Raw genomic sequence first — 26,769 nt, forward strand, 5'->3', positions numbered from 1 at the left:
AGCTTTATTGCCACTTTGGCATTTGACAAATAGGTCTATAATTGGGTTGTGCATAGCTTGTAAAGTGGAAAAATCCAATATTGGTTGTTTGCATTTATGTCCACAGTGCGTTTTGTTAAGAAACAGCTGAAGAGAAAAACTTAAAAACGAAGAAAGTGGGGGATGACATACAGTTGGCTAACAGGCCTCTAGTCAGGTGAACAGGTGAGAATGATGCCGTTTTTTCCCTATATGCATTTTTTTGATGTCGTTCCATATTGAGTGTGAATGGCTTTATTAACATTTGCTTCTACTTGTACAGCCAGAAGGAGTTCCAGGGTCTCAGGTGCTCGTCAGGGGGATGCAGCTGTAACATCTGGCCAAGACTAACCTCCCTGCTATCAGCGCATTTTGTGGCACTTAGAGTAACATAACATAACACAACTTGCAGCCAGCTCAGGTAATCTCATCTTCTCCCGGCTGCTCTGCTCTGCTTCTAGTCACCTGTAAAACGCACACACACATGGAGATAGAGCACAGGAGATGTACGTCTGTGAATGACAGCAAAGTGCATTGAACACTCTGACACTGAGGTGGAAATGCTGCATTAGGTCAAATAAAAAAGTAAATAAACAAAACAATGTAGATAAAATAGGGACTAGCTAGTCATTTTCAACAGGAAGAGGAGGTGGGCTGCCCCTTGATGCCGGTAGGGCAAACACCATAATACTAAATAGGCAGCAAAGATTAAAGTCAGCAATTGAGATCACTGAGAAGCCTAGATTTTTTAAAAGTTTGATGCTTAACATAAATTTTCACATCACACTCGGTGGCTGTGTTGGTGCAGAAAATCCTTAACTTCTTTACTTCTATACCTACAGGTGCTGCCTCAGTCTGGATTAGACCTAATGAATGATAAATGAGTCTTGTAAAAACAAACGAGAATCTCCCCTCTCTGTGTTTTTCAGTACCTGGCAGTGGTTAATAAACCAACCTGTGGATCACAACCGTTTTGAAGGGTAAAAAACGTCACTTTCTACGTTTGCCGATTGGTCAGAACTATTTTCTGAGACACAGGTGAACTGATAAAAACCAAAAACCTGTTTGGGTGATCTAAGGGGTTAAACCCGAGTTGGAGTATCTCTTGGCTGTTGTTCAAAAGGCGAGCAGCTTCAGGCCGAACTGGTCGCGGCTCACAGCAGCTGAAAGAGAAGGCTGTCTCCACTCCCCCCGGTCTCCATATAATTACACTATGGCTGACAGACACGGTGCTTAAGGTAACAAAACAAAGACGAACTGGAAAATAAACAGCACCTCAGTCATTCATTGAAAGGGTGAGCCAGAGATGAGTGCGCTGCGGAGTTTTGTATAGACAATAGTTTTACTGCGAGCTGGATGTGGTTTACAGTGAAATCAAAGACATTTCCTTATAACTCCTAAAAGTGACAGTTATTACTCATTTTCATTTATTACTGATGTAAAACAAAGCTCCAACACAACTGTTGTTTTATTTCTAATAGCAAAAATGAGTCATGTTCCCTTCAGTTTGTAATTTGCTGACAGAGACGTCACACACTAAATATAAGTGACATAAGTGTATGTGTGTGTTTGACTTTGAGACTGGGTTTGTTCATTTGTCACGAATACAAGGAGTGTATGATACAAAGTATCAGGAAGAAACTAAGAAATGTGTCTTTAGTGTAAATTGTACTTAAGAGCAAAAAAAAGGAAACAATAATTCCCTAATAAATTTAATTAAACTCTGCGACAGTTTAATTAAAGGTGTAAAAAGTGCAATATGGGCAGCATGGTTGGAGAGTAAATTTGACCAGTATATTATTCACTCTCTAATATAAACCTCCAGCATTTTGGCTGGTGATCATAAACAATTAAAAAAGGAAGCAGTGGTGCATATGGATGGACTATGGCCGCAGGTCTAATAAAACTAATGGAGCTTGAATTCCAGTAACACCTGTGCTCTAACTAAACTGATCTTTTTCATTAGCCTTTGTTCAGTCATCCATCCATGTTCCTAACCAGCAAGCTAATTTAAGATTGCGGGGGTGGGGCGGTGGGTGGAGTCTATTCAGCTGCAGTAGGGTGAGAGGGAGGCTGTCTGAGCTGTCTGCGGTTTCACACACAAGAGGGCTCTCTAACAGCTGAGGTATTGATCCACGGGCACACTCAATAGCAAAGTGACAAAACACTGTCAAGGTGATGATGATGACGCGATGGAGAGTGAAGATTATGGATTCTGAGGTTTGAGCTTTTGGCTCCGGATATTTTTTTAGATTTTTGTACTCGGATCATTTGGAGCCTTTGCTTTTAAAAGTATACTGACATATTTATGTAGATTTAACAATATTGATATTTTCAGTGGTGCTAGTACCAAATTTTGATTGATCACACCACAGGACAGTTTTCCACAGAGTGGTTCAAACCTCAGCAGTGAAACTCAGCCTTACTGTGATGCTCTTTTTATGCCCATCATTGTTGCATTAGCTGAATTTGTTGAAAATGTCAAAACTAGTGTTTTTTTTTTACTTGTCTAATATTTGTCTAGTCAAAGAACCAGTTTAATTTTTGGTTTCCTGATACAACTTTGTATTTTTTTATATATCTGGTATCAAATTCTAACAGAGCAGGAAAAATAATGATATTTCTCAGTTTTAGTACTTAATATAATTTTTAAATATGTATGCATGCAATCAAATATGTAATTAGATACATTTCTAGTACACATATGATTTGAAAATCCAAATTTCTTTGGGTAAAGTGTTGAATTAGACTGGGCCCTGTGACTGACTTATCTTCTGCCAGTAGCTGATACGGTATATGAAATCAGCTTTAATTCCATTGCATTACTGAATAACATTTTCCTGCTACACTGGTCAAGGCGATATTGTAGCTTCCTGTGTAAGCTGGTAGTTCCCAACCTCAGGACTCCTTTCAAAGCATCACATGATAAATCTGTGGGTGAGATTTGATAACAAAGATAGAAAAAAACCCCACAAACAACACACAATTGTGTTAATGTCTGCTATTTCTTTCTGGAATATGTGTTTCATTTTCAGTGAAATGCTGGATTCTTTTGCGTCATTGGATTTCAAACAGTGACCTGCATAAAACCTGAAAAGCTGGGAGGTGTAGCAACCCACAGACATCTGATATGTTGCTTTTCTTTAAGGGTCAGAAGGTGAAAAGATCCGATTTTACAGTGTTGTCTGCAATCATTGGAGCCTAATAGGACCCGAAGCGCTTTAAAAACAACACCACACACTGACATTGTTTAGCCCTTTCAACACTTTCTGTGCACATTTGTTCAGATTTTTGTGTGTGAAATTTTAATCAACACAATACTGCATTTAAAGCAGCATATGTATGTATTTTCCATACAATATACAACATGGATGTTGTATATTGTATAACTCCATCTTTTAACTGATATTAGCAACAGTATTTGAGAGGGATTCAGCAGTGTGAAGGTAAAAAATGACTTGTAAAATGGTAAATGGCCTGTATTTGTATAGCGCTTTACTAGTCCCTAAGGACCCCAAAGCGCTTTACACATCCAGTCACCCACCCATTCACACACTGGTGATGGCAGCTATATTGTAGCCACAGCCACCCTGGGGCGCACTGACAGAGACGAGGCTACCGGACACTGGTGCCACCGGGCCCTCTGACCACCACCAGTAGGCAACGAGTGAAGTGTCTTGCCCAAGGACACAACAACCGAGACTGGCCAAGCCGGGGCTCGAACCGGCAACCTTCCGATTACAAGGCGAACTCCCAACTCTTGAGCCACAATCGAAAATGTATCTCAACTCCTAAACGAGATACATGGATACAGACAGAACAAAGTTTTCCACCCACCCCTGTATCCATTATTTACTATTCCGATGTCCTGGCTAAACTGGGAGCCCTGATGCGAGTACAACGCATGTGAAATTAGAAAATGTGAAGTAGGACATACATTTTGGACTTTTAAGTCTTACAGCTTGTCCTACTGATAAAGACCTCCCCCATGGCCATCCACAATACACCAAAGTAATTAAATTACACATTTCTGTAATTTTATACATTTACTTCATACAGTTTAAAAAAAGAAATTTACTACAGCAGCATTTCTTTATCATGTAGAGAAACTAAGACAAACTGTGGATGTTGCTCTTCTTTGTCTTTGTCCAGCTGACATAAGATCAAAGTGTGCTGCGATAGATTATCAGATCGTGTTGTTAACCTTTTTGATTAAACTGCTGTTAAAATAGTTACCATTCAATATTACACCAACAAAACTGATACTGACTCACAGTTCAGAGCAACTGACCTCTGAGCTCTAACAAGCTGCAAGCATTGAATAACTCACAGCGATATCAGAGATATTAGAAGAAAGAAACATGACACTTGAGCAAGATAGCAAGATCGCGGCAGTCCCAACCCTGGTGCCAAAAGAAAAAACTAACACCTTTACAATAATTGAGCTAGGAAGCCTGTGAGCCGTCATGCTGCTGCACTGGCACTGCACAGGTTAGTAGTTTTGATGATGAGCATTACTGCACTGGAGAGGTAGGTGAGAGTAGGTATCATTTTTCTTGGATTAATTGCAACCACTGTGTCATTAAGTGAATTTAGCACGGCATTTGTTTGGTGCTCTGGTGAAGTAAGCAAGAGCACTGATCATGTTGGCAACATGAATGGAGTAGCACTCTGCACACGAGCAAACTATAATAGACTGGAAAAAGCAAATGCTTTTAGAGGTCCAGCATGAGGGCAGCATGGTGGCATGGGCGTTAGCACTGTTGCCCCACAGCAGGAAAGCCCTGGGTTTAAATCTGCCTATCTGTCTGGAGTTTATATGTTCTACCCATGTTTGTGTGGGTTTTTTCTATAGGTAATCTGGCTTCCACCCACTTAGGGACTTAGATCAATTGGTGAGAGTTTGAGCCTGAGTAGCTGTCTATTGCTCTGTGATATGCTGGTACTGCGTGTCCCGCCTCTTGCTCAATGGATAAGCAGAAGAGGATAACTGGCTGGGTTTTGGAACAAAGTCAACAAATGTTTGAGCATCTTTTTAATCAGATTTCTCTGATGATTCTGCACCTGCATATTTTATGTCCTGATGACTGTGGATCTCGCTTTAGGGCTTTAAAATAAATGCCCAAATAAGTGCCTGGAGATGTTACCAACATAGCTGAAGAGTGGTGAGGCGAGCTTCTACTTCTGTTTAAAACATGTTTTTTGTGACCCTTAATAAATGAAGCATTACCTACATGAGACTCAAAGCTAAAAAGGTAGACGGTGTTTGCAGTTAAGGAGCTCAAACTTATATGCATCCATTTGTCACTTATCTTGTTTGCAGCAAAAACAGAGAACGCCTTCCATTAATTACACATCCCTGATGTATTCATTAACATAATCATAACATGACAGTTCGTACAGGGATAATTATACAGTGAAGGGGTGGAGCTCAAGAGCCAGGGGCAGAATTAGCCCGTTTTCCTTCAGTTCACAGTGAGGTCAGCAGCCACCGCAGCCCCGAAGTCAAGGGCCAAAAGAAAAAAGAAATACCGTCCTCCGCTGCTCGCTGTGCATAGGATCCTTTCATTGTCTTCATGACTCTGAATCGGGACAAAGGAAAACAATTAGAACAGGAGGCTGTGCCTGGCTGTTTTCAGATGGGAAAACCAAAAAAGAGGTGGAAGAGAAACATGGTAGGTTTCTGGACTAGTCCTGCCAGCAACAACTCTCCCACCCCAACCCCTGCACTGAATCCTTCCATTGTATCCAAACCACAAATCCCACACTTTGCCTGGAAAAGCAGAGAGGAGCCTTGACTGAAATATACATTGGAATTTTTTTTAGGAGGGGGTGTATGGGAATGCCCAAAACTTTTACAAAGCCTTTATTCAGTTAAACAAATAAAAGTTTAAAACTAAGATACTGTTACTGTGTTTTTGTGCTAAGATATCTATTTCAAACTTCCAACACTGGAGAAGTTTTTAAGTGGCGCGGTGCTTCTTCTTCTTTTTTTTTCCTCAGGAGTGTTGCAACTTTGTAATCAACCCCTCTTTACTTTTCAGGCTAAAGTTAATTACAGGTTTCAGCAAGCAGCCTGAAGAGGTTCAGGGTCAAAACAAAAATGCCTGACTGCCTGAGCCGAGCGATGTCCCGCTGCTGCTTCTGCTTCTTCGACCGAAACTCGGGAAAGGTTATCGTTTTTTAACACCCTTCTGACGTATACGTTACTTTTTCATCTCACTTCTCCAGCTCTTTGACCTTTTCTCAGATATGAGTTTCCATAAATAATTGTGTTGTTGGAAGTCTCAAACAGGATGCCGTTACGCTATAAACACAAAACTTTCGCCTACCAGAGTCGGTTGGGGCCTGAGTGCCCTGCTGTGGTTTGTTGTGTAATCTCTCAGTTATGCACTTTATTTTCTTACCACTGGCACTGTGACGCCTTTCACTGTTTTCCATTGCTGCTGGTGCTTTCAAAGTGAGAAGATAGCTGAAACTTGGATATGATTTACACAGTCTGAACGTATTTTTAAAGAACATGTTGCGCATGTGTAATGGGACTGTATGTACGTATGGAGACGCACGATCTGATATCCTCGTGTCGGTGTTGGAGACATAACAAAACAAGCATTTCAGTATGGTTACAATGAGCCGAGGTACATTGATCCACCAGCTTTTTGCATCATTTACCATCTCTTTAGCAAATGGAGTTGGTTCACATGTCTCTGCATGATCTACAGCAACTAGAGCCTAGAGTTACTTGAATAAAGGTTTGGTGGATTTTCCATACTACCACAAAGCAACTGTATTTACATTGCTCTGCCAAAGTCTTGAGCCACTGCTCATTTCTTTACATTTTTAAAGGAAAATGGGCAATTTATTAAAACATTTGCCAACATAACTGGAAATACAGTGTATAAGTAACATTTATTCAGGAACAGTTCTCGTGTTTCTTGAAGGACATTCAAAGCTCTTCTTTGGATGTTTCTGCCTTTTGTTCTGTTCTCTGTCAAGATGATCCCACACTGCTTCAATAATCTTGAGGTCCAGCTCTGGGGAGGCCAGTCCATGACTGATAGTGTTCCTCTGTGTGTTTTTCTATCCAGGTTCACTTTTACTGCATTGGCGATGCGTTTGGGGTCCCTTCATGATTCCATCAACTTTCAAAAGGTCCCCAATACCACTGGCTGAAATGACAGAGCCTCCACAGTGTTTTTCAGATGGCTGTAGACACTCACTGTTGTACCTCTCTCCTGACCTCCTTTGTACATATTGGTGATGAAATGAACCAGTCATTTTAGATTTGTATTCATTTGTATCTATGAGGTCCTGTGTCAAGTTTTTGCTGGATTTTTCCCTGGTTGGACACAACAGTTACTGTTCATCTGCTGTTTTTTAGGCCACTTCTTCTTTTGTCCTCCACTTGTCCAGTTTCTGTAAGTTTTTAAGGACACACTGCACACCATGCTAAGATAAGTCAAGTTTTCAAGACATTTATAATCTGGACAAAATATAATATCTGCTGACAAATGAATGGAGTTTTAAACCACTGCAGCTAAAAGATCAGACATACAGTACAAATCACCAATCATTGGAGTGGGTACGTATCTGTCTTGATGCATGCTCAATCATCCAGGTAAGGAAATCCCAAAAGTTGATCTGGATGTAACGCTTTCAGGGGGAGAAACGTTTCGTCACTCATCCAAGTGACTTCTTCAGTCTCAGCTGACTGCAGGTTTCCCCAATCCTATAAACAGTACATTTACAGAATGACTGAAACCAGCCCACTGGCGAACAACGTGCTGTGAGATCAGTTTCTTGATCATTAATATGCAAATTTTCATGACCATTGATCAGCAACACTGATCAAAGATCATTGAATTGATCAGTGGTCCAGAATCAACTTTTTGGGAGTGTGAACTATCTGTTCTGCTCTGGTTAAAAACAAAAAAACAGACGAAATATCTGCCACTGTAAAATCTAATTAGTTCCCAGAACTTAAAAAAAGCTATGCAAAATCGTTGCCTCCAAAAAACTAAAACTTATATAAGGTTTATCTGGTATGCTTATAAATTTATTAATAGTCCCCTTTTTCTTCTCAGCGGACTTCTCTATTGTGTTTGTGCATACTTACATTATTAGTATGATTACATTGTATGTGTTCAGCTTCCTCCATGAAAACAAGAAACTACAAACCTGGAATGTTTCTCCATTGTTAGCTTGCTGAGTTTTTAGCATCACTTGAAATGTATACGGAAAGCCGACCTGTGGTTTTGAGGGCAAGACCTTTTGATGAGTTACTTACCATCGCGTGAAGACAGAAGCTGATGTGGAAGTCTCTTAAATGTCAATTGTTTCTAATATTCAACAGGGGGTGGAGGACTACCATGGCTCTGCAGAGAAGTCTGATGGTATTGAAGTCTATGGGATAATGACCTCATGCCAAAGCAGGGTGTACATTAGGTTGGGCTACCTTGTAGTTAACAGTTCACACCGTCTGAGTGTGGCGTGTCCTCAGTATGAAGGTCAGGTCCACAGCTCCTTCATCAGACCTCAATTCAAAACACCAAGATGGAAATGACAATGACTAAAAAGCTCAGAGGCTTCAAGACAGAATTTTACTTACCACTCGATGGTGTTTCAGTGGCTCTGTGCATCTTTTATGTAAAGTCGATTGCACTGAAGGAAGAGGCGTGCTTGTTTGGTTGTTGAGTTCAAACATTAACAACCTTTCTCAGGAATGAGTTACTCACCTTTAATGGATCCTATTAATGACAATGTTATAAACCTGCATGTGCATACAAGTCAAGCAAGCCAAAGCTCAGGTACAAGCACTCAAGAACATGACGGAAACATTCACTTCATACAAAGACTTTATTGACAATGTGTGTGTGGCATACTTTTCAATGGAATTGCTAAATCATGAGAGTTTCATATTTATGTTTGCGAAACAACGCTGAGAATCTGTAATGTATATATAGAGGCAAAAGTGCATATTCTTGTTCCTTTTTATTTTGTTCATGTACACATTACACTATACATAAATAATTGCATTGTAAAAATGACTCAAATATTTACAAGTATAATATATTTTATATAATATATAAATTTTATATTAAATCTAGGTAGATTACAATTAGGATACTGGATCAGGACGCTTCCTGTGAGTCTATGAGCGTGTGTGCGCGTGCTATCTGTGGTTATTGAGCAGCACCTCCAGCCAGCAGGGGCAGGAAGTGATGAACTGTCTGGAGTAGCAGGGCCCCCATCCTTTTGCAAAACTGATGCGAACACTGTGGGGGTCCCAGGGCCCCTCCTGGCTCTCGGGCTTTACGCTGTGCTCTGCCATCCAGCTGGAGCACTCATAATCGAACACCTTGAGAGAAAAGCCCGGCATCACCCTCTTCACGTTTAGCCCTCGAGCACTGGGCGGGTCCAGAGTGGGCGAGTGAACAAACACCGGGTGCTGGCTGCGATTGTACACCCAAACTCCGTCCGGCTCGCGACTCAGAACGATGCCGAAACCAATTTTACTGCGTATCTGCTGCACACTGCTGCTGCTGCTCCCTCCGTGCCTGTGATGTCCGTGATGACCTAGCAAGCTGTGGCTCCCTGGGTCGTCACGCCGGCTATGGTAGGCATTGGCTTGGAGTTGGCTAAGACAGAGGCCAGTGCCCTGAGGTAGGTCATAGAAGATGCTGAGTGAGGGCTCGTAGGCTGGATAAAGGCGACCCACGCGTGTGCGCTGCTCCCAGTAAGCAACACTACACCAGTGAGAGCGATGTCCGCCAGAGGTCACCGAGCCGATGGAGGTACCAGTGTCTGAAGAGAAAAGGAAAGGAAGTGGATGAGGTAATGGTCGTAGCAGTAAAGTGTATTTAATTTTTCTATCAGTGTGAGATGATATAAAAGACATTTTAGCTGCTGAGCACAAGTCAACAACATCAGAACATCATAAATGGATCTTTATATTGCTATCCCTGAAATCTGTTCTGACTCATCAATAAAAGGAATAATGGGAAGTAGCTATCAGTCGATCTACTTCACTTTTTAAGTTGATGGTCGTCAATTTGTGTGAACCTTGTGTGTTAAAATCTTGTTTAAGTACAACCTTTTCACTCAAAATATATCAGACTAACACAACTACAGCAGGTTTCACGCGGCCACAGAAAACATGCCTGTTTTGAAAGCAGGAAATCACTTTCTAGGAAGTGGAGAAAGGCTTTATTTTAGCACAGTTTGATGTGTGAAAATGCACCCACAGTTCATTAGATTGGACTTCTTCTGGAAATCTACATTGTAACTCACGATGCAACTTCCCGAGAAATGTTACCACACTTCGGGTCAATGCAGCCCGCAATGGCTGAATGGCGTGAATGGTTACAGCATACGGTTAAAAGGGGCTTACCTAAGTTACCACATCTCAGTACTATAGAACATTTATTTGCTTTGACTGAGCTCTAGAGGAAGGACCGTGATGATAGAGGGGACCATCTCAAATTCCTTGTGCTTCAAGGTTTTTTATACGATTGAAAGATCAAAGACAGATGAATGCTGTTATTTTGTTTCTAGTTTGTCTTTCATGTAAAATTAGCATTCTCTGGATGTCCTAAATGCATCTCTTGGATTGTTTCCTCTTTTGTAACAATATCTAAAAACAATTAAAAAAAAGAACACATGGACATGAGTGTTGACCACGGTCTCCCTCCCCTGATAAATGATAAACAAAATGTCCCAATACTCGATGCTGTAAATGATTCACATCATTTTTATACCCATTCAGGTGCATGGACGCATGCTCTTCCCTTTAGTTAGTCACCGGTTGCGGTATTTTGAAAAGGGGGTTAAAACTGTTAACTCCACTGACATCTCCTCACCGTCACCCTCTGCAAGCCTCTTTCAGGCCCGGAGTTAAAGAGGAGGTTTTAGAGCGGGGTGTCTGGGGTGGAAAGCATTCAGCTCTCTGTCAACCTAGCGCAAGCCCATGAACCCTTGACCCCCCAGCCCTCATGCTATCAGCTCACATTAACTCCCACACAGAGTGATGCCATTATTTTGCTCCAGAGACTCTATTGACACAGAAGATTTAAAGACCCATGTGCCTGTGGCCCCATTCCTTTCATATTCCAGCGAAAAAACCCTCGACTTCATTTACCAGGGGCCAAAATGGCGGCAGCCTTTCTCCCAATGGCGGGTTGCTTTAAAAGAAGAAAGTGAAACGAGGGCCGAGATCTTTTTTGTGTTTATGCCCCGGCCATTTTCATTTCAGGGGTTTCAGAGAAGAAGGGTTGGTAAATGTAGAAGAGATGTGAGTGGTTGCACACGAGCACAAACACACACAGAAAATGATGAGACAGGGCCTCACACATGCCCACGTACGCACACAAATTGAGCCCTCTGATCCAAACAGTATGACTGTAACACACACACACACACACACAAAATTGCACTTCTCATCTGAGGCCCACGTGTGTCATTAGTGAATTCCAGGCTGGCAACTCCTGCGGACTGCAGTTTTTACAGCTCTCCAATAAGAGAGCGGGCTGCACGGCTAGCTAGGATCGCTCTCTTTCTCCCACTCTATCTCTTCGTGGCTCGCTCACGCACACACAAACACACACTTTTACAAGGCATGCTCTTCCCTGTAATAAGGCAACGCAAACATGTCTGGGGAAACACAGGGAGACTTTATGAGCTCACGATCAACTTAATTCCCAAAGAAGACTTAAAACAAACTGGAACTTTTAAGGTTTTCTTTCAAAAGGCACAGCACACTTTAATTTCAATCATATGATGAATGATGGGGCAAATAATATGGTTTTAAAGGCTGGCTTTTTTACGTTTCAGACACCCTCAGTATTCATAGCTGGATAGTATATTGGAAATAGAAACATAAGAGGCAGCAGCTAGAAGACACGAGCACTCATAAGAATTTAAATCTCCTCCTGCTCTCTTTATTTATGGTCTCATGCACGCCTGAAGTGTGCTTGTGCAGACTTTATTAAATTTAAGAATGACTGACCTGCTGTAAAGTTCAAAACACTAGATCAAAATTTCCACCAGCATTTTGACAGCGAGGCATGTTTAATGTTTCTGGCAGAGTCCTCGGTGTCATCACGCTCGGCCTGGCTATCATCCAAGTAAAGGTGTAACCAGCTTGTGTGAGAACGATGAAGGAGGGAGGGAGGAGGAGGAGGGCAACCGACTTCTTCAATGGAATTATTAAAGAGGGGTTGAAGCTGGAGGTTATCAGCATGTTTATATTCAACTGGAGGAAGTCAAAAAGCTGTGTGTGTGTGTGTGTGTCTGTGGGACTTTGTTGGTGTGCATGCATGCCCGCATCTGTACGTGGGCTGGCAGCAATTACAAAGTCCTGCAAGCATTTAAGCCAACCTCTATTTAACAGCCCTGTTTACCAATTAGATAAGTAGCCTTTGTTATTTCATTTCAAAATCGCTGTCTCTTAGTGCCAATCTCACCGAGACGCCCACTGAACTTTAGGGGTTGAACAAAGGTGGGAATATACACGACAACAAGCTGCAACTTTACTGCACAAACAAAGTAAAAGGCAGTGGCAATCAAAGTTCAGAGGTCAGACAGTCAGTTTCCTGCCGGATGCTCACAGATTGTTAAACCTGGACTTCAAACGAGGACGCCAGCACTCATCTTTTATCTCACATTTCCGCATCTCTCTGTTTTCCCTCCTGTAACAATGTTGGGAATATGATGTGACACTCCCTCAGCAGACAAAATGATGCATAAAAGCTTAACTGGTTATGAACATATTTTGGGTCTTGCATATGTGAAGCAAACATGCTAATAAGCTGGCTGTTTACATGTCTATAGCTGTGAAGCTACTTTAACTTCCTCCAAACTTCCTGCTTTGTTTTCTCTTACTCCAGTCTGAACAGTGGAGGCTTCCTCCTCCAAACTGTAACCTGGAGAGAAGAGAGGAATAAAGCTGTGCAGGAAAAGACGGGAAGCAGAGGAGTAAAAAAGAGAGAGACAGAGGAAAAGAGAGACTGGGTAGACTGAAAGAGGGAGTGGGGGAACGAGAGGGAGCGGGGGAACGAGAGGGAGCGAGAACCTGCCAAGCATAACCAGCATCCAAGGAAAAAATGAAGAGAGAGAAAGAGACTGTGAGAAAGAGAGGGAGGGAGGGAGACCCTCGTCTTTCATCCAGTGCCAAGGATTAGATTCCCCTCCAGTTATTAGACTCTTCCACTGTGCTGAAAGAAGTGGGTGGGTTGGGAAGGGGGCGGGCGGGGATGAGGAGGGAGTGTGAGGGGGACAGAGGGACGAGAAGGGAGGATAGAATTTAGCTACTGACCATCGTCGGTCGCCTTTAAAATGCTTTGTTTTGATTCAACTTAATGCCAAAGATCCTAAAAGAGTAGAAATAAAATCAAATAAGGTGGGGAAAAAACGGAGAAAAAGTGAGAGAGAGAAAGAGAGAGAGACACCCCTCCCTGCCTACAAATGGTAGATTCTATGTTGTTTGAGACAACTATCATTACAGGGAAAAAACTTCAATCCAGCAAGCCACATTTAAGCTGGCGTCTCGACTATCTCTACCATCAGCGGGCTGCCTTATCGCCAGACGTGGCCTTTACAGTCGAACACAGTGGGGCTCTTGCTCACACACGCGCACAAACACGCATTCCTGCACACACACACTCATTCCTTCTCCCTCTTTTTTTTTCCATTGTGAAGTGGATCTGTGTGATGGAGCGGTGTGTGACTGGAGATGTCTCGTGTTTAACGGCACAAGAGACACAAACCTGGCCTCGCCAGCTGGAGACGTCCTTTGGACCGACCCGACTGAGCTGAAGTAAAGTTACAGTGTGTCCCTGTAAAATTCCTAGGGAGAAGTGCTCGGAGGCGGTTTAGAAAGGAAGAGCGAAAGTAACGAGCTTCCTGCATTTCTGCTGCTACTTCAAAGTGCCAAACAACTCGAGCCAAGGAATGTCTCAGGTTTTGCATACAACTCGCATCCTGGACAACTCCACTGTCGCGTTTATGCCATCACCTTGGCCATAAAAAAAAAAATTTGTGAAAGTAAATGGCTTGCACACAGTTGGCTTTGCAAGATGATCTCATCTGTGGTCAGTTTTTACCTTTTTATTCCCATTGTGCTTCTCCTATACATGCAACTGTGCGTGCACCTACAGAGCCACCAGAGATGCATACGCAGGTATCATCACCACTAAAGACTTAGAGTCTTAAATCTGGCTTGCTTAAGACAATGCATAGTTTAAAGTGCACAAATGACTCAAAGAAAGATGATTAACGTCTGAACGGAGGCACGAAAAGCAGACGCAGGGCTGCTTCAGAGCTCGGTAGTTGACAATTCTCCCCTCCCAACACATTCCTGGACAGGCCCTCTTCCTCAACACTTCCTCCCCCCACCCACCCTCCCCGCAGTCAGTCACAGGGGTCAAGTTGACAAGTCTCTCATTGAGCCTCACGTGGTCCGACTATATGGCCTTCACTCCTCACAACATAATTACACGCGTTTATTGGTGGAATAGATCCATTTGTTCCACTATGAAGAAGGAGTTATGGAATTCCACTAAAATGTAATTTGGGAGAATTATCAGAATGTGAAACTCCAGCTCAGACGTGCACGCGGGAGTGTGGACCGAAAGCGAGGTGACACGAGGGCCTGCAGTCGTTTAGCGGAGGGCGACGCGTGCAAGAGCACATTTACTATTTCTCGTCATTCGGTCATCAAAATCAAATGATGACAAATGCTGTCAAAAGTGATTTCCAAAGCGGGGTGAACAGGCGGCTACAAGTCCTGAAAATACCTGCAAATATTAATTAACGTGCGTCTTAGCTCAGGGTTGCCTTTGGAGCTCACGGTGCTGCCGACAGTTTCTTACATTTCATAGAGTCAGAGTCTGTCGACATCTGCAAAGAATCTTTAGGTTCAGCAGCATGGCAGGATTCCATTAAAAGCCAAATTGCGAGTTGGCAAAAACTCTGAGGGAACAACGGAAAGCCACAGCCAGTCCTGTAATTTAAACCTTATTTTAAATTGTGATTGCCTGACAACATGGGCCGAAAGAGAGGAGAGCAAGACTACGAGAGCAAAAAGCAAGCAGAAGAACTGTGGAGAAGCAACAGCAGAGGTGGATCTTCAGTAAGGGCAGGAAGGGAGCAAGAGCAGAAGAGATAATGAAAGAGAGGAGAAAAGGTTTTTGTGAACAATGAAACAACAACCTTTGCTTAATCACCAGGATGGCTACAAATATGTAACGTCTTCTTAGTGTATGAACTTGGAAGCCTGCTGATTCACTTTGCTTCATTTAGAAATGTCTGCGAGATGCATCTGCACGCGGCGTTTAAACATATGCACACTACTGCCGCATCTATCATAATGAAAAAGAAAATCAAGAAAACACAACCCGCTCAAGCAATCTATTCTAGGCACAGGGACCTCAGATACTCACATACGCTATAATTCATGTTGGCTGCTTTTGGGGGGCATCTTCGCCCCAACAGGCGATGTGACGCACGTGATGTGTCAAAACTAGAGCTTCGGACACTCAGGGAGTACAGATTTTACAGCTTTTTGATTACATTTGAGACAGAGCCAGAAGAAATGAAATCTTTTTTAAAAGTTGGAAAGTATTAAACCCCTCTATTTTTTTTCTATAGGGAAATAAAATAAGGGAACCTGGAGGGTTTGGTAAGTGTGGCTGACATGTTCTGGGCCTGCTATCAGAAAGTCCATCTATACAAACCATTAACCCTTTTTATCTGATAGAAACAAACATACAATTACTCTCTGTCTCCCTGTCTCTACACACACACACACACATGTTAAATTACTGGTTAATCAACATGAATATATATTTCACTTCACCTCTATGTTTTCAAATATCACTTATCCCTATTTCTTTTTTTTTGTTGCTTTTTAACATTTGTTTGCTATCCTGGAAAATCTGAAATCTAACTTTACTCTTATTTGTTACTTTTCTTTCAGATGTTAACCTGGTCTGTGCTTTGGTTTAAGCCACAAAAGGTCAAAGTTATGGGAAGAGCACTGCAGAATTAAACTGCAAAATAAAAACCATGAAAAGTTTAATAATGGTGCTCTCCAACTGAGAGAAATGCCACATCCAGAACTTGTCAGATCTTCCAGATATTCCCTTCACTGCTGTATTTTCTCTGGGAGCAGGGCTGTAATAACATGGCATTCAGTCCAAAATGTGTTAAAAAAAAAAAAAAAAAAAGGTCACAAACACAATAAACTGAGCGAGTTGTGTGCTGCGCCCTCACCCGTGCGGCTGCTTGTAGTGAAAAATGCTTGTAGTGAAAAAGAGGCGCAGTGGAAAATATTTGAGGAAATGGCAAATGGTTAATGGGCCGGCACTTGATGTTGAATTCCATAGTCTAATGTGTCTCAGTCAGGCATAGGAGCAAGTGCTGTACGCGTGCCAGCAAACAGACTGGAGGTTCAGGTCACCGGGAGGACCCATTCAGGCGGCGGCAGAGGGATTCTCACCGGACACGGCAGAATGCGGGTGTTTATTTTGTGTCTTTGAACAATTTATCAAGCATCTGAAAGTGATAACATTTTTTGTTTTGTTTAATCTAGGTATCTAATTTAATATTCTACTTCTGAGAGTAAAGCCTTTACTTGAGAGCAGCATCGCTTTGGTGGGCGAATTCCCCAAAACCTTCTGAGCTAAACGTAGCATGGGAGCACCGTCAAAACTCTTAAAACTGCCTGCTTCCAAACTTCCAAGAATGTCAGTTCCACTCCACGTTTCTTAAGTATTAACGGCGATATGTTCAAACATGTATCACATGTCACTCCCAAGAGTCAGACCCCCTCCTCCCCTTATCCCCCACCTACTCCTTTTACTCGGAGACCCCGCTCCCCCTCACCTTCCCAATTTCCCAACATTCCTAGGTCGTGCCACATCAGTCAAAGAGCCAATTCATGGGGTTAATGCTGCTGTGAGTGCAGACAGGGCTTTGAGACAGGATGTTTGGCTGATACCTCGCTCTGCTTAACCAAACAAGCCCCCAAAATATGATTACTGAGGGCAAAAAGGGACCAGTCCTCTTGTCTTACCTCATTTCATCCAGGCCATACTAATGTCCTCTAAGTATCATTGCCTTACTTGTTTCCACATGTTCAAAAGCCAGGGGCTAATGACAAGAAGACGAGCAAATGTTTGACATGCACAAGAATGTCATATGGTGAAAGATGACAAAGAAATCACAAACTCTTGGCACTGTTTAGCTACACTCTCAGTTCCGTCAAATGTACATGAATCTGCATACGGCACACTTGACAATGTGGTGAGTAACATACACAGTGCTCACTGAAATGCTAGTAAAACGAGCTTGTTATACTCATTACACACCAGGAGGACAAGAAAGCAGCTGAAACACAACATCTATGCCAAAAATATAACATTTATCCCAAGGCTGAATGTAAGTATTTACATTTTATGATACATTTTATGTTACGTGCTGAAAATGTGAGTAAGATGCATCTGCACGCAGTGTTTAAACATGCGCGTGAAGCAGCACGAAATAAACTAAAGAAAGAGTCGACAACAGTCAGCCTAAATAAAATTATGAGAATTGAGATAATCGCAAATTCAGTTAATTTCAATTCAATTGTATCTATATAGCACAAAATCACACCAACAGTCTCCTTAAGGTACGTCATATTGTAGGGTAAAGACTCTACAATAAGACAGAGAAAAACCCAACAATCAAACAGTCTCCTCTGACCAAGCACTTGGCGACAGTGGGGAGAAAAAATGCATTCGTTTGTATTTTAACTTACTAATAAAGGTTTTACAAATGAGCTACACCTATAAAATCCTTACTTTTTTTTGGCTATGTGATGGTGTGATGACAGGGGACCGCTTATGAATAATATGAAACCTCATTCTGCAATTCTGCATGACTTTAATGCATCAGAATTAGTTGCTAACACCAAATGCTAGAGTTTATGTGCTAGAGTCAACATGGTAACAGTTAGCATGTTGTTACGCTGCGAGTTTTAACATGATGGCCAGAAACTGTCTTGATGTCATCTGATTCGTGTTTGGATGGGAATGTCACATAGCTCTGTTTTTATCCAGTAAATGGCACATCCTGACTGCTGATCGACGCCGAAGAAGCTACAATCAGCTCTCTATTTATTGCCTTTCTCAGTATTTAAAAAGCAGGTTTGCAAGTTGTTATTCGATGTATGGAAATCTGCAACTAGTGTTGGGATTATCATAGTTATACAATTATATTACACCATGAATTAAATTTAATCAGGTGCATTTACCTTTGGCGAGAAAAATGAAACTCTTTGTACAGCGTTACTACATTGGAGTTTACAAAAGACTTACATACAGTGCAGGAGCACATTTTATTTTTGTTTTTAAACTAAAGCCAGACAACAAATGTGTTCCAACTAATTTGCAACACCATCAAGTGTAGGTCTTTGTTTCTAGATGTACTACATTAGTTTGGGAGAATACGTTTAACTGCTTCCCCCCTCAGATAGATTTATTGTTTTCCAGTTTTACAAGAAAAGGATGGATGCATTGTGAAATCAGCACTTTTAAACAAACCACAAACAGAACTCATTGCCCAGGGTTCTCACATACAACAGCGAAGATTACGACAATAATGTACAATCAGCCCTCCGTTATCGAGACCTTTCAAAAAAATGTGTTTTTTTAACTGCTACAGTAATTCAAATAAGTTATACGTTTAAATTTTGATAGCTGTTTTTGATTGGCCGCTCATCTTGCCTATGAAACCAATGAGCACTGCTCTAAGAAACCATGAATCTGTCCAGCCAACTATACCAAAGCAGGTAACCATCAGGTACCAAGTCTATTATTGTTAGAAATCAAACAATATTTTTTCCCTGAAATCAGAAAAGGCTCTAACATTTCTGTGCAGATGCTGTCAATACTAAATTCCTCCATATCAAACTTTAGAACACAGTTACAGCTTTTAGAAGCTAACCTGTACAGCTGACACAAATGTGCTAATGTAACCGGGTCATAAATTACATATTGTTATAATTACATAAAATGTGTTCGAAACCCCAAACTGTTCCCGGTATATCTGACTTTTAGGACCTCCAAGCCTGTAGTTATCTTCATTATTCTTATCCTTTTCTTCTTCTTTGGTGCAACCCTATAAATTTGGGGTACCCCTTTGGGCTTTTCCCCTTTTCTTCGATTCCCCTGTGGGAGAGGTCAGTTTCATTTCTTTTCCAACACTAATTATATTTTTATCCACCCTGATGTTTCTGATTGTGTGTTTTTGGTTCATTATTGTCATAATTACGCCTGTCTTTACTAGATGCTGTGAATATGTGGTACGTGTGTGCGGCGTATGTGTATAGGCAATGCTAATGCTAGCATGAACAGATAAGCCTTGCTAGCTTGTTAGTTGGCGTGGGTTGAGCTAACTCTCGTCCTATTTACATTTGGTTATAGGAGCTGAAGTGGGCACGTTTTTTACTTGGAGGTCTTTCAGTGTCAGACACAATGCAGGAACAGACCGGTTACACTAACACCTTAACTTTTAATGTCAGCTCAGGCTAATAAGACCTCTTTGTTTTTTAGATTGACCCATTGGCTATGCTAAGTGGAAGCCATTTATTAGTCTCATCCACATTAGGACCAAATTTCATTACATTTCCAAACTGACAGCCACAACACTGTCCGTGCCTGAAAAAGCAAATTTCATTCCAAGCTACAAGAGAAAAACTTACAGTCAGAAGAATCAGAGAAAAGCCAGCACACACCTTCAAGTACAGTACTCAGCAGGCCTGTTCAGTTATACATCGATTTTAAAGGTACAAAGAGGAAAAATCCCCTCCAACAAATCGCGTGATTGGTGAAAGCGTGTGTGTGTGTTTGCCCTGATAGAACCCCTATGCGAGTATTTTGAGACGATCTTATCACCGAGTCAGACAGAAATTCCTCCCTGTCTCTCTCCCTGTCATACACACACAACACACACAAGCAGCTGAACGGCACATTTCGTTGGAGTCACAGGGGGACGATCCCAGCAGATATAAGTCTACTAAACCTCCAGCAGAAACACTCTTTTTCAAGGCAGAGCTGTTTGTTGTGGTTTAAAGGGAACGTTAACTGATTGAATGATAAAAGAGGCCAGGGCAAAGGTATGTATGGACCACACCCTGCTGTTGCGCTTTTTTTTAAAGCTGTGAGTACACAGCTGGTTTTTAAAGGAATGAAAAAAGATGCTAAAGTGCCAAAGCACATGTCCAACGCTTGTTTTTGTCCTAAAGAAAACACTGCAAGCTTTAGATGATATGCCAAAGGATTACCTGCACAATAAAAGAGATTAATTTGCACTCTTGAAAGATCTTACCAACATCAAGGGGTTTTTTCGGGGGGAGGTTGTGACAGCTACGCTCATTCTGATACATGTTTAAGTAGGCTTCGCGTTCAGCTCACTTCCTGTTATTCACCCAGCTTGTAGCTCAAAACAGGAGTCCTCTAACCTGTCAGAGCTAACAACAAAAGCTACATGCAGATTTCTTGGCTGCCTCTGTTTACCCAAGTCTCACTCCTACTCATGCCTCTTGGCCTCCGCTCTGGTTCTCGGCTCCAGAGTGCTGGGGTGGGGGGCAGGGGATCAGAGACCACACACACACACACACACAAGCTAACTTGTCTATACACTCGACACACCACATGTTGTAAGGAAGCTGATACACTTCCATTCATATAGACAGGCAAACAATAGATGGTTCCCCCTCACTCATTACTCAGAAAGTCAAAAACTTGACATTTGATGGACTTCTGACCGAGTGTGGATGATTTGGGACACAGTCTGCTAAAATAAGAACACTTTCACAAATCAGATAAATTGTTTGACCTCAGAAAGTGTGCAGTGACTGTTAGTCATTGATAAACAACTGTGGATGACTTCTCCAAAACTATCCAAAAAGCAATCTTACACATTCATGATGGTGTTCAACAGAAAACTGATTTGTAGGGTGAATGCAGGTGGACAGTTTATATTATTTGCAATTAAAGCATCTTCTTGCTCGCATTTCAGCTCAAACTCTTCTGAGAGGGGTGACGTGTGCTTTGGGAGGACTGCCGACCTCAGTATTGCTAAAAAAGCTGGCTAAGGCTCTGCCCCTGGAAAACGCGCATAACAACTCAATAAACTGCTTCTGCTTCCAACATCAACTTTAACTAAAGGTCTCCAGTTAACTTCTGGGCACAACAACCCCCTCCTCCAAAAAGAAAATCCTCAGTGACTCCTCATAAAGGTCAACGATACCATGGCTACACTACGCAGACTTCATAGGTTGCCCATTCACCTTTCAACACCGTCCACAAGCGGGCTCGGGGAGGCTTGATCGAGTAGGTTTGTGGGTTTCTTCTAACACTGTGAGGACCTCTCCACCCGACCCCAGCACGTAAACAAATAAAGCTCCAGTTTCATCATCTAGAGGGGGCTGTTTCCTGTCCAAAGCAGCCCTGAGCCCCTTCTCCCCCTTTACCGCATACACACACACACGCGCGTCCGTGCACACACACAGAGCTCTACATCGCCGCCTCATCAGAGCCGCTCAGCTCCCCCGCCCCCAAAGTGCCAGCCTCTTTCCACTGCTCAATTGCAGAGAGGAATGAAGGGATTTGAGGGAAGAAAGAGGGAAAGAGGGGGATGGGTGGTTAGAGAGGCAAAAGGGGATTGAGAGTATGCACAGGGATCTTATTGCAGCTTCGTCGCAGTGAAATATTTTGCTGTGCAGAAAGCATAGACGGGGGAAAGAGAGACAGAAAGCCTACACTGCTGTGGCATCTAGATAGCGAGACCCCAGACCCCCACCGAGCCCTCCGTGCCTCTCTGACAATAGAAGCTTTATGCAGCGGAGTTTTCTGTTGCCTTTGCGGCCTTTGAAAACAGGGGAAAAGCACAACATAACACCACCAGCAAATATAATTTGGCTTTTATGTAAACATTCAGACGGGATGCCTGTCTCAAAAACTTTTTCCCCATTTGTGTTTCCAAACTTCATTGTGAGAACTTTTCCTTTCTTCAGAATCAGCTTTCTTCATCATGCACTGCAGGAAAAGCAAAAAAGCCAGCAGTTATTATGCAAGTTACTCACCTGTGTAGTCTCTTGGCATATTGAGAGGCGGATTGGAGAAGAGGGGTGGCGCAGTTTCAGTGTAAGACAGAGATGAGTCTGGGAAATGTAAGAAAAAGCAAAGGCATACAGTAGAAGTGTGAGATCCAGGTTAATTTTTTCCCCCCAACTATGATTTTGGTAATCAAGCACTCCTTGAATCCTTTATCAAACAATAAAAATCTTCTCGTCATTAAAGCTCAAGCTTCGCTGATTTTTAGACTATCGATAGGACACCTTGGACTTTCTTTGACAGTGCACAAAATGATTAATCAATCCGTTAATCTGAAAGCATAATTGTCAGATCAATGAAACAGGGGACTGTTTTATCATAACACAACACCATCATGTGTCTCTTTCAGCACAAGTGTCTTATATCAAATAAAGTCTGTATTTTCAGATGAAAGATATAATGAACTCCTTTCCTACTTTGTTTTGTGGTGGCCATTTTTTTTTTCCAAACTCACCCAGTGGCTTGTGTTCATCTGAACGGGACAGAGAGTATGGAGGTGGAGGCGATTCTGTAAGAACAGCCAAAAAACATGAGGTTAAACTAAAGGTTCAATGAAGACTACCACGCACAGTATGCACAGTTAGTTCATTACTGTTTTATTAATCATATCGTAAAGATGCATGAAGTCCAGGAGGTTTTACGAGATGCACAATTATGCAAGGAGGCACACAAGAATGTAACATGTCGAACTCTGTCTGTAAGTTCAAAATTGAAGACATTTTGCTTAACACCCCCCCCCCCCCTAAAAAGAAAAAAATCTAGAGCCTACACTCACATAAAAAGTATTTTCTCCTCAGGGAAGTCTTTAAACATACCTGTTGTTATATCAAATGGTAACACATGCAAGACCTGAATGCAGCACTGCAGATCAACTTTACACTGTGTTATTTTTCATGGGAAAATATGTTCATAAGGCTGTGTGTGTCTGTAATTTCACTTTGTATCGACATACCTTCTACCCTAGATCAAGGAAAAAACTTAAAGTGTGGGGAATATTTGCACAGCTCATATCTTGGAATTCCTTTGGAGCTTTTTAAATAAATATGCTTAATCAACACGAGTCACATTGCATCAGACCCCCAGTTAAGTATTTCACCCTAGACAATATATTTGCGTCTTTATCTGATGCACTTTTAAAAGCCTTTGCTTCGTTTTTACCCCCTGTTACTTCTTCATTATCTTTCCGTTCTTTCACACAAGCTCTCATTATGACTTTTGTGTTAAAGCGGCTTTGAAAGCTCCATAATTCTGCTGCTGCTGGAATAAATCCTTCACTCCAAAGTGGACACAAGTTTGTGGCTGCGGCCCCTTTAAGAGCAGAGCCAGTAATTGCCGGAGTCCTCAGTCAGTCAGATACCCAGCGAGTCAGTCTGGCGCCAGCACTATGCAAACTGTATATTATCGGCACTCCTTAACCTAAATAACAAGAGGAGGACCTCCTTGTCAGAGGAAAAAGAGCCTAAGTGCAACTTGAGTGCGACCTCCATTTGGATGATGTGAGAAGCGCCAGAGTTTTTGCGAAAATTGAAATAAGCGTGTAACGTAATTGGAATGTGCAGAAGGACCAAAGTAATGGTTGCCCAAAGTTTAAAAAAAAAAAAGAGTTATGAATAGACCATAAACCTGTAAGACAGACGATAAAACACAAGAAGAAAAAACAGACTCGCACTGTCAGCTGGAAGTGCAGCCAGTTAGACGCCTGCAAATGCATGATGAGTTCATCTGTAATAACTGCAGGAAAAGAAATGCTTGACACTTTAACAATACTGACTTTCTTCTTCAGCTGCAGGCCTCAGGCGAGCGATACATATTTGTTGGAATTCCCCATTATATTATGTTATTCGTTATACTGTAGTTATACAGGTCATATACAGGTCATCAATCTTTATATAGCATTAAATACACTTTTTTTATTTGCATGAGACTAACTTTCTGCAAGGCCTATCAGCTTGGAGGGGATTCTGGGGGGAGACCAGGGGCCCTCGTGAAGGTGTGTGTGATGGTTTCAGATAACTCAATCTCGAGGTTGGATATATTGGTGGATATTTCGGTGTTTAAGGCATTTATAATGGTCTTTTCTAAGGGATGATGTCTGATTAATGAGTTTGATCGATGTTCTCTGATTCCACAACCCCTATCTTCCGGTGTCGGTGTCCTTACCTGGCCCACATAAGCGGCTGTAGTGATGAGGATTGCAGCACACCTTTGCGCTGTCCACCGCACCGAAGCTCTGGCAGTGGCACAGCGGTTTGAGTCGCGCTGAGAGCGGCAGGTCGCCCCAGCGGAACAGCTTACAAAGGAGATAGTATGGAGAGATGTGATGAGCACCGAGCCGCAGCTCAGTATTCGGCACCATAACGCACTCGCCGGGTATCCCTCCTTTGGTCTCCACAGCCTTCACCAAGGCGTCCAGAGACCTCTCCTTGAGTCTCTTCAAAAAAGCGTGAGCGGTGCTCGCAAGGTCCTCCTCCAGCACCCCACGCCTCGGTGCGCATTGACAGGGGCCAGCTCCGTCTTTTCTCGCGGCCCAGTAAGAGCTCCGAGGTCTGAAATCCCATTCCCCAAACAAACAACACGTCACCGTCCTGCTGTCGCTCTCCTGTCCTCGCCGAGAGCCTCTGTGCTCCGGGACGCACATGGCACCCCGGTCATCGTCGGGCTGTTCCTCGTCCTCTCTCTCCGCGCCCTCTGTCAGATCTCCAGCCTCCCCCGTGAGTCCCGGAGCCGTGTCGGTGTGTGTCATCGACCGCTGCTCGTGTCTGTGGAGCTTACCCGAGTGTCTGCCCCACTCACCGTTCCGCTCTCCTTCACCTCGTCTGCTTCCATCCCGCCCGTCGCTCTCGGTGACCACACGGCTTCTCCAGAGTCGCCGTACAAGACCTGGGCGTCTCGACTTGAACATACGATAACCTAAACAGTTTCGGATGAGTCCCGTCGGTCCCGTCCGCTTCTCGGGAGATGCCACATCGATTTACACTCGACGCACAAGACCGTGAGTTTGTGCACGGTGCGCACAGCGTGCGCAGCCGGTGGTCACCGTTTCCAGGCTTCCTCGCAGCATTAGAAGGTAATGATCAATCACGCATCGCGTTAAACATCACCGAACATCTGATGAGGGAGAAGGCTACATGCAGTCACTGCTCAGTGACCTGCTGTCGCCAACTCAATTAAGCCACTTCTTTCGCCTGCCCTCTCACAAAGCCGTTAACTCCCCGACACTCTGAAGGTCCCACACACAATTCACAGAACATAGTCAGACCGCCCAAAGGGCCAGGATCAGCTTACATGAACAGAAAGACCATCACAATCAGAAACTCAGAACTTTTCCAGACTTTCCAGACTAGAGCCTCTTCGATCCCTTCGTGGTTCCTTGGTTTCGAAAAATAAATCCTTGCAACACTAAAATCTCGGTTTCTGTCGCTGTGTGGGATGCAGGAACTCCGCGTCAGTGTCCCGGGACAAAGCAGAGATGATCGGACACTCCGGTGCCAAACTCCAGGACGGAATCCGTGCTGAGAAGTTGTTTTAAAGAGAGCTGGAATTACTCCACTCTCCACTCCCCTGCAGGAACTTTTCGGACGCACACACACAAACACACGCGTTCACACGTGCACACACGCTCCCGCAAACACACACGGACACAAGCTTCAGTCAAGTCAAACGGAATAAAACCTGGATTATCCAATGGTAACTTTTCAAAATAAAACATACAGCAGTTAAAACGAGAAAGTTTGGGGGGGATCCAAAAGCGTTTATCCACACTGTAGAGTGAGAAAGGCCAAATCCACTGCCACGGATAAGGTTTAAAAAGCGTGTCGTAGGTAGACAGAATTTTCTGTAAAACTTCCTGAAAGTAACCTGGGAGTTTTTCTTTCTTTCTTGTTTTCATTAAAGAATGCCATTATACATTTAATAGTATTATTTTCGATTGTTTGCTCTTGTTTGGACACATTTCTGGACATATATGTGCACAAATATTTGTGTCCTTTTATATTTATATGTATATTTACATTTATATTTATATCTACACCTATATCTCTATACTTATCTTAATATTTATCTGTTAATATCTCTGTTTCTACACTTCCTTTTATATGAGTGTTTGACGTTTGTTGTATATATGCTCAACTCAATTTCCTACTGGGATTAAAAGTCTCTCTAATTCTGATTCTAAAAGATACAATTTTCCGGAACTTTTACGCTTTTATTTTGAAACCAAAGTCACAGCGCCTTGGTTTTCGTTTGGTGTTGACTCTCTCTCTTTCTCTCTCTCTCGGGGCCCCAGAGGAAAGCTCTGGAGCCATTGGTTGATTCCCGCCATCATGTGCCAGTCTAGACACTTTGGCGGCTGGGAGCCGCAATGATTGTTGCGCAAACACGGTTTCAAGTTTCTTAACTCTTAAAGACGCAACATCCTGCTCTCCTCTGCTCAGTCCTGAGCAGAGACCAAGCAAGAGAAATAGGGTTAACAAGAGTAAGTATTAGCTAATATTAATACATTATTAGTAACATATAGATGACTGTGTGTTTGTATTTATTTATTCATTTATTGTTTAGGTGTGGTACAACATAATTACTCAGTTAATGCAATGCT

The 26,769-nt window shown here is 42.6% G+C and overlaps 1 protein-coding gene across 1 annotated transcript; it reads right to left on the reverse strand.

Annotated features, from left to right (window-relative positions):
• Positions 1–8,860: 8,860 nt before the first annotated feature.
• On the reverse strand, positions 8,861–26,016 carry LOC120742358 (mothers against decapentaplegic homolog 6-like). The gene is made up of 4 exons (XM_040045648.1): positions 24,336–26,016; positions 22,630–22,683; positions 22,145–22,222; positions 8,861–9,822 (listed from the first exon to the last, which is right to left on the reverse strand). Exons 1-4 carry the CDS (start codon positions 25,075–25,077, stop codon positions 9,191–9,193), a joined length of 1,506 nt encoding a protein of 501 aa, XP_039901582.1. The 5' UTR covers positions 25,078–26,016; the 3' UTR covers positions 8,861–9,190.
• Positions 26,017–26,769: the final 753 nt, after the last annotated feature.

The sequence above is a fragment of the Simochromis diagramma genome, unplaced genomic scaffold (assembly GCF_900408965.1).
Source record: "Simochromis diagramma unplaced genomic scaffold, fSimDia1.1 OVJJ01000079.1, whole genome shotgun sequence".
Classification (NCBI taxonomy): domain Eukaryota; kingdom Metazoa; phylum Chordata; class Actinopteri; order Cichliformes; family Cichlidae; genus Simochromis; species Simochromis diagramma.

Bases quoted from the DNA above. Each gene is read 5' to 3' on its own strand.
- LOC120742358 (XM_040045648.1), bottom strand. From the start codon at position 25,077: ATGTTCAAGTCGAGACGCCCAGGTCTTGTACGGCGACTCTGGAGAAGC. The intron at 22,684-24,335 runs GTAAGGACACCG...CTGTTCTTACAG, and splicing joins CAGCCGCTTATGTGGGCCAG to AATCGCCTCCACCTCCATAC. The intron at 22,223-22,629 runs GTGAGTTTGGAA...TACATTTCCCAG, and splicing joins AGATGAACACAAGCCACTGG to ACTCATCTCTGTCTTACACT.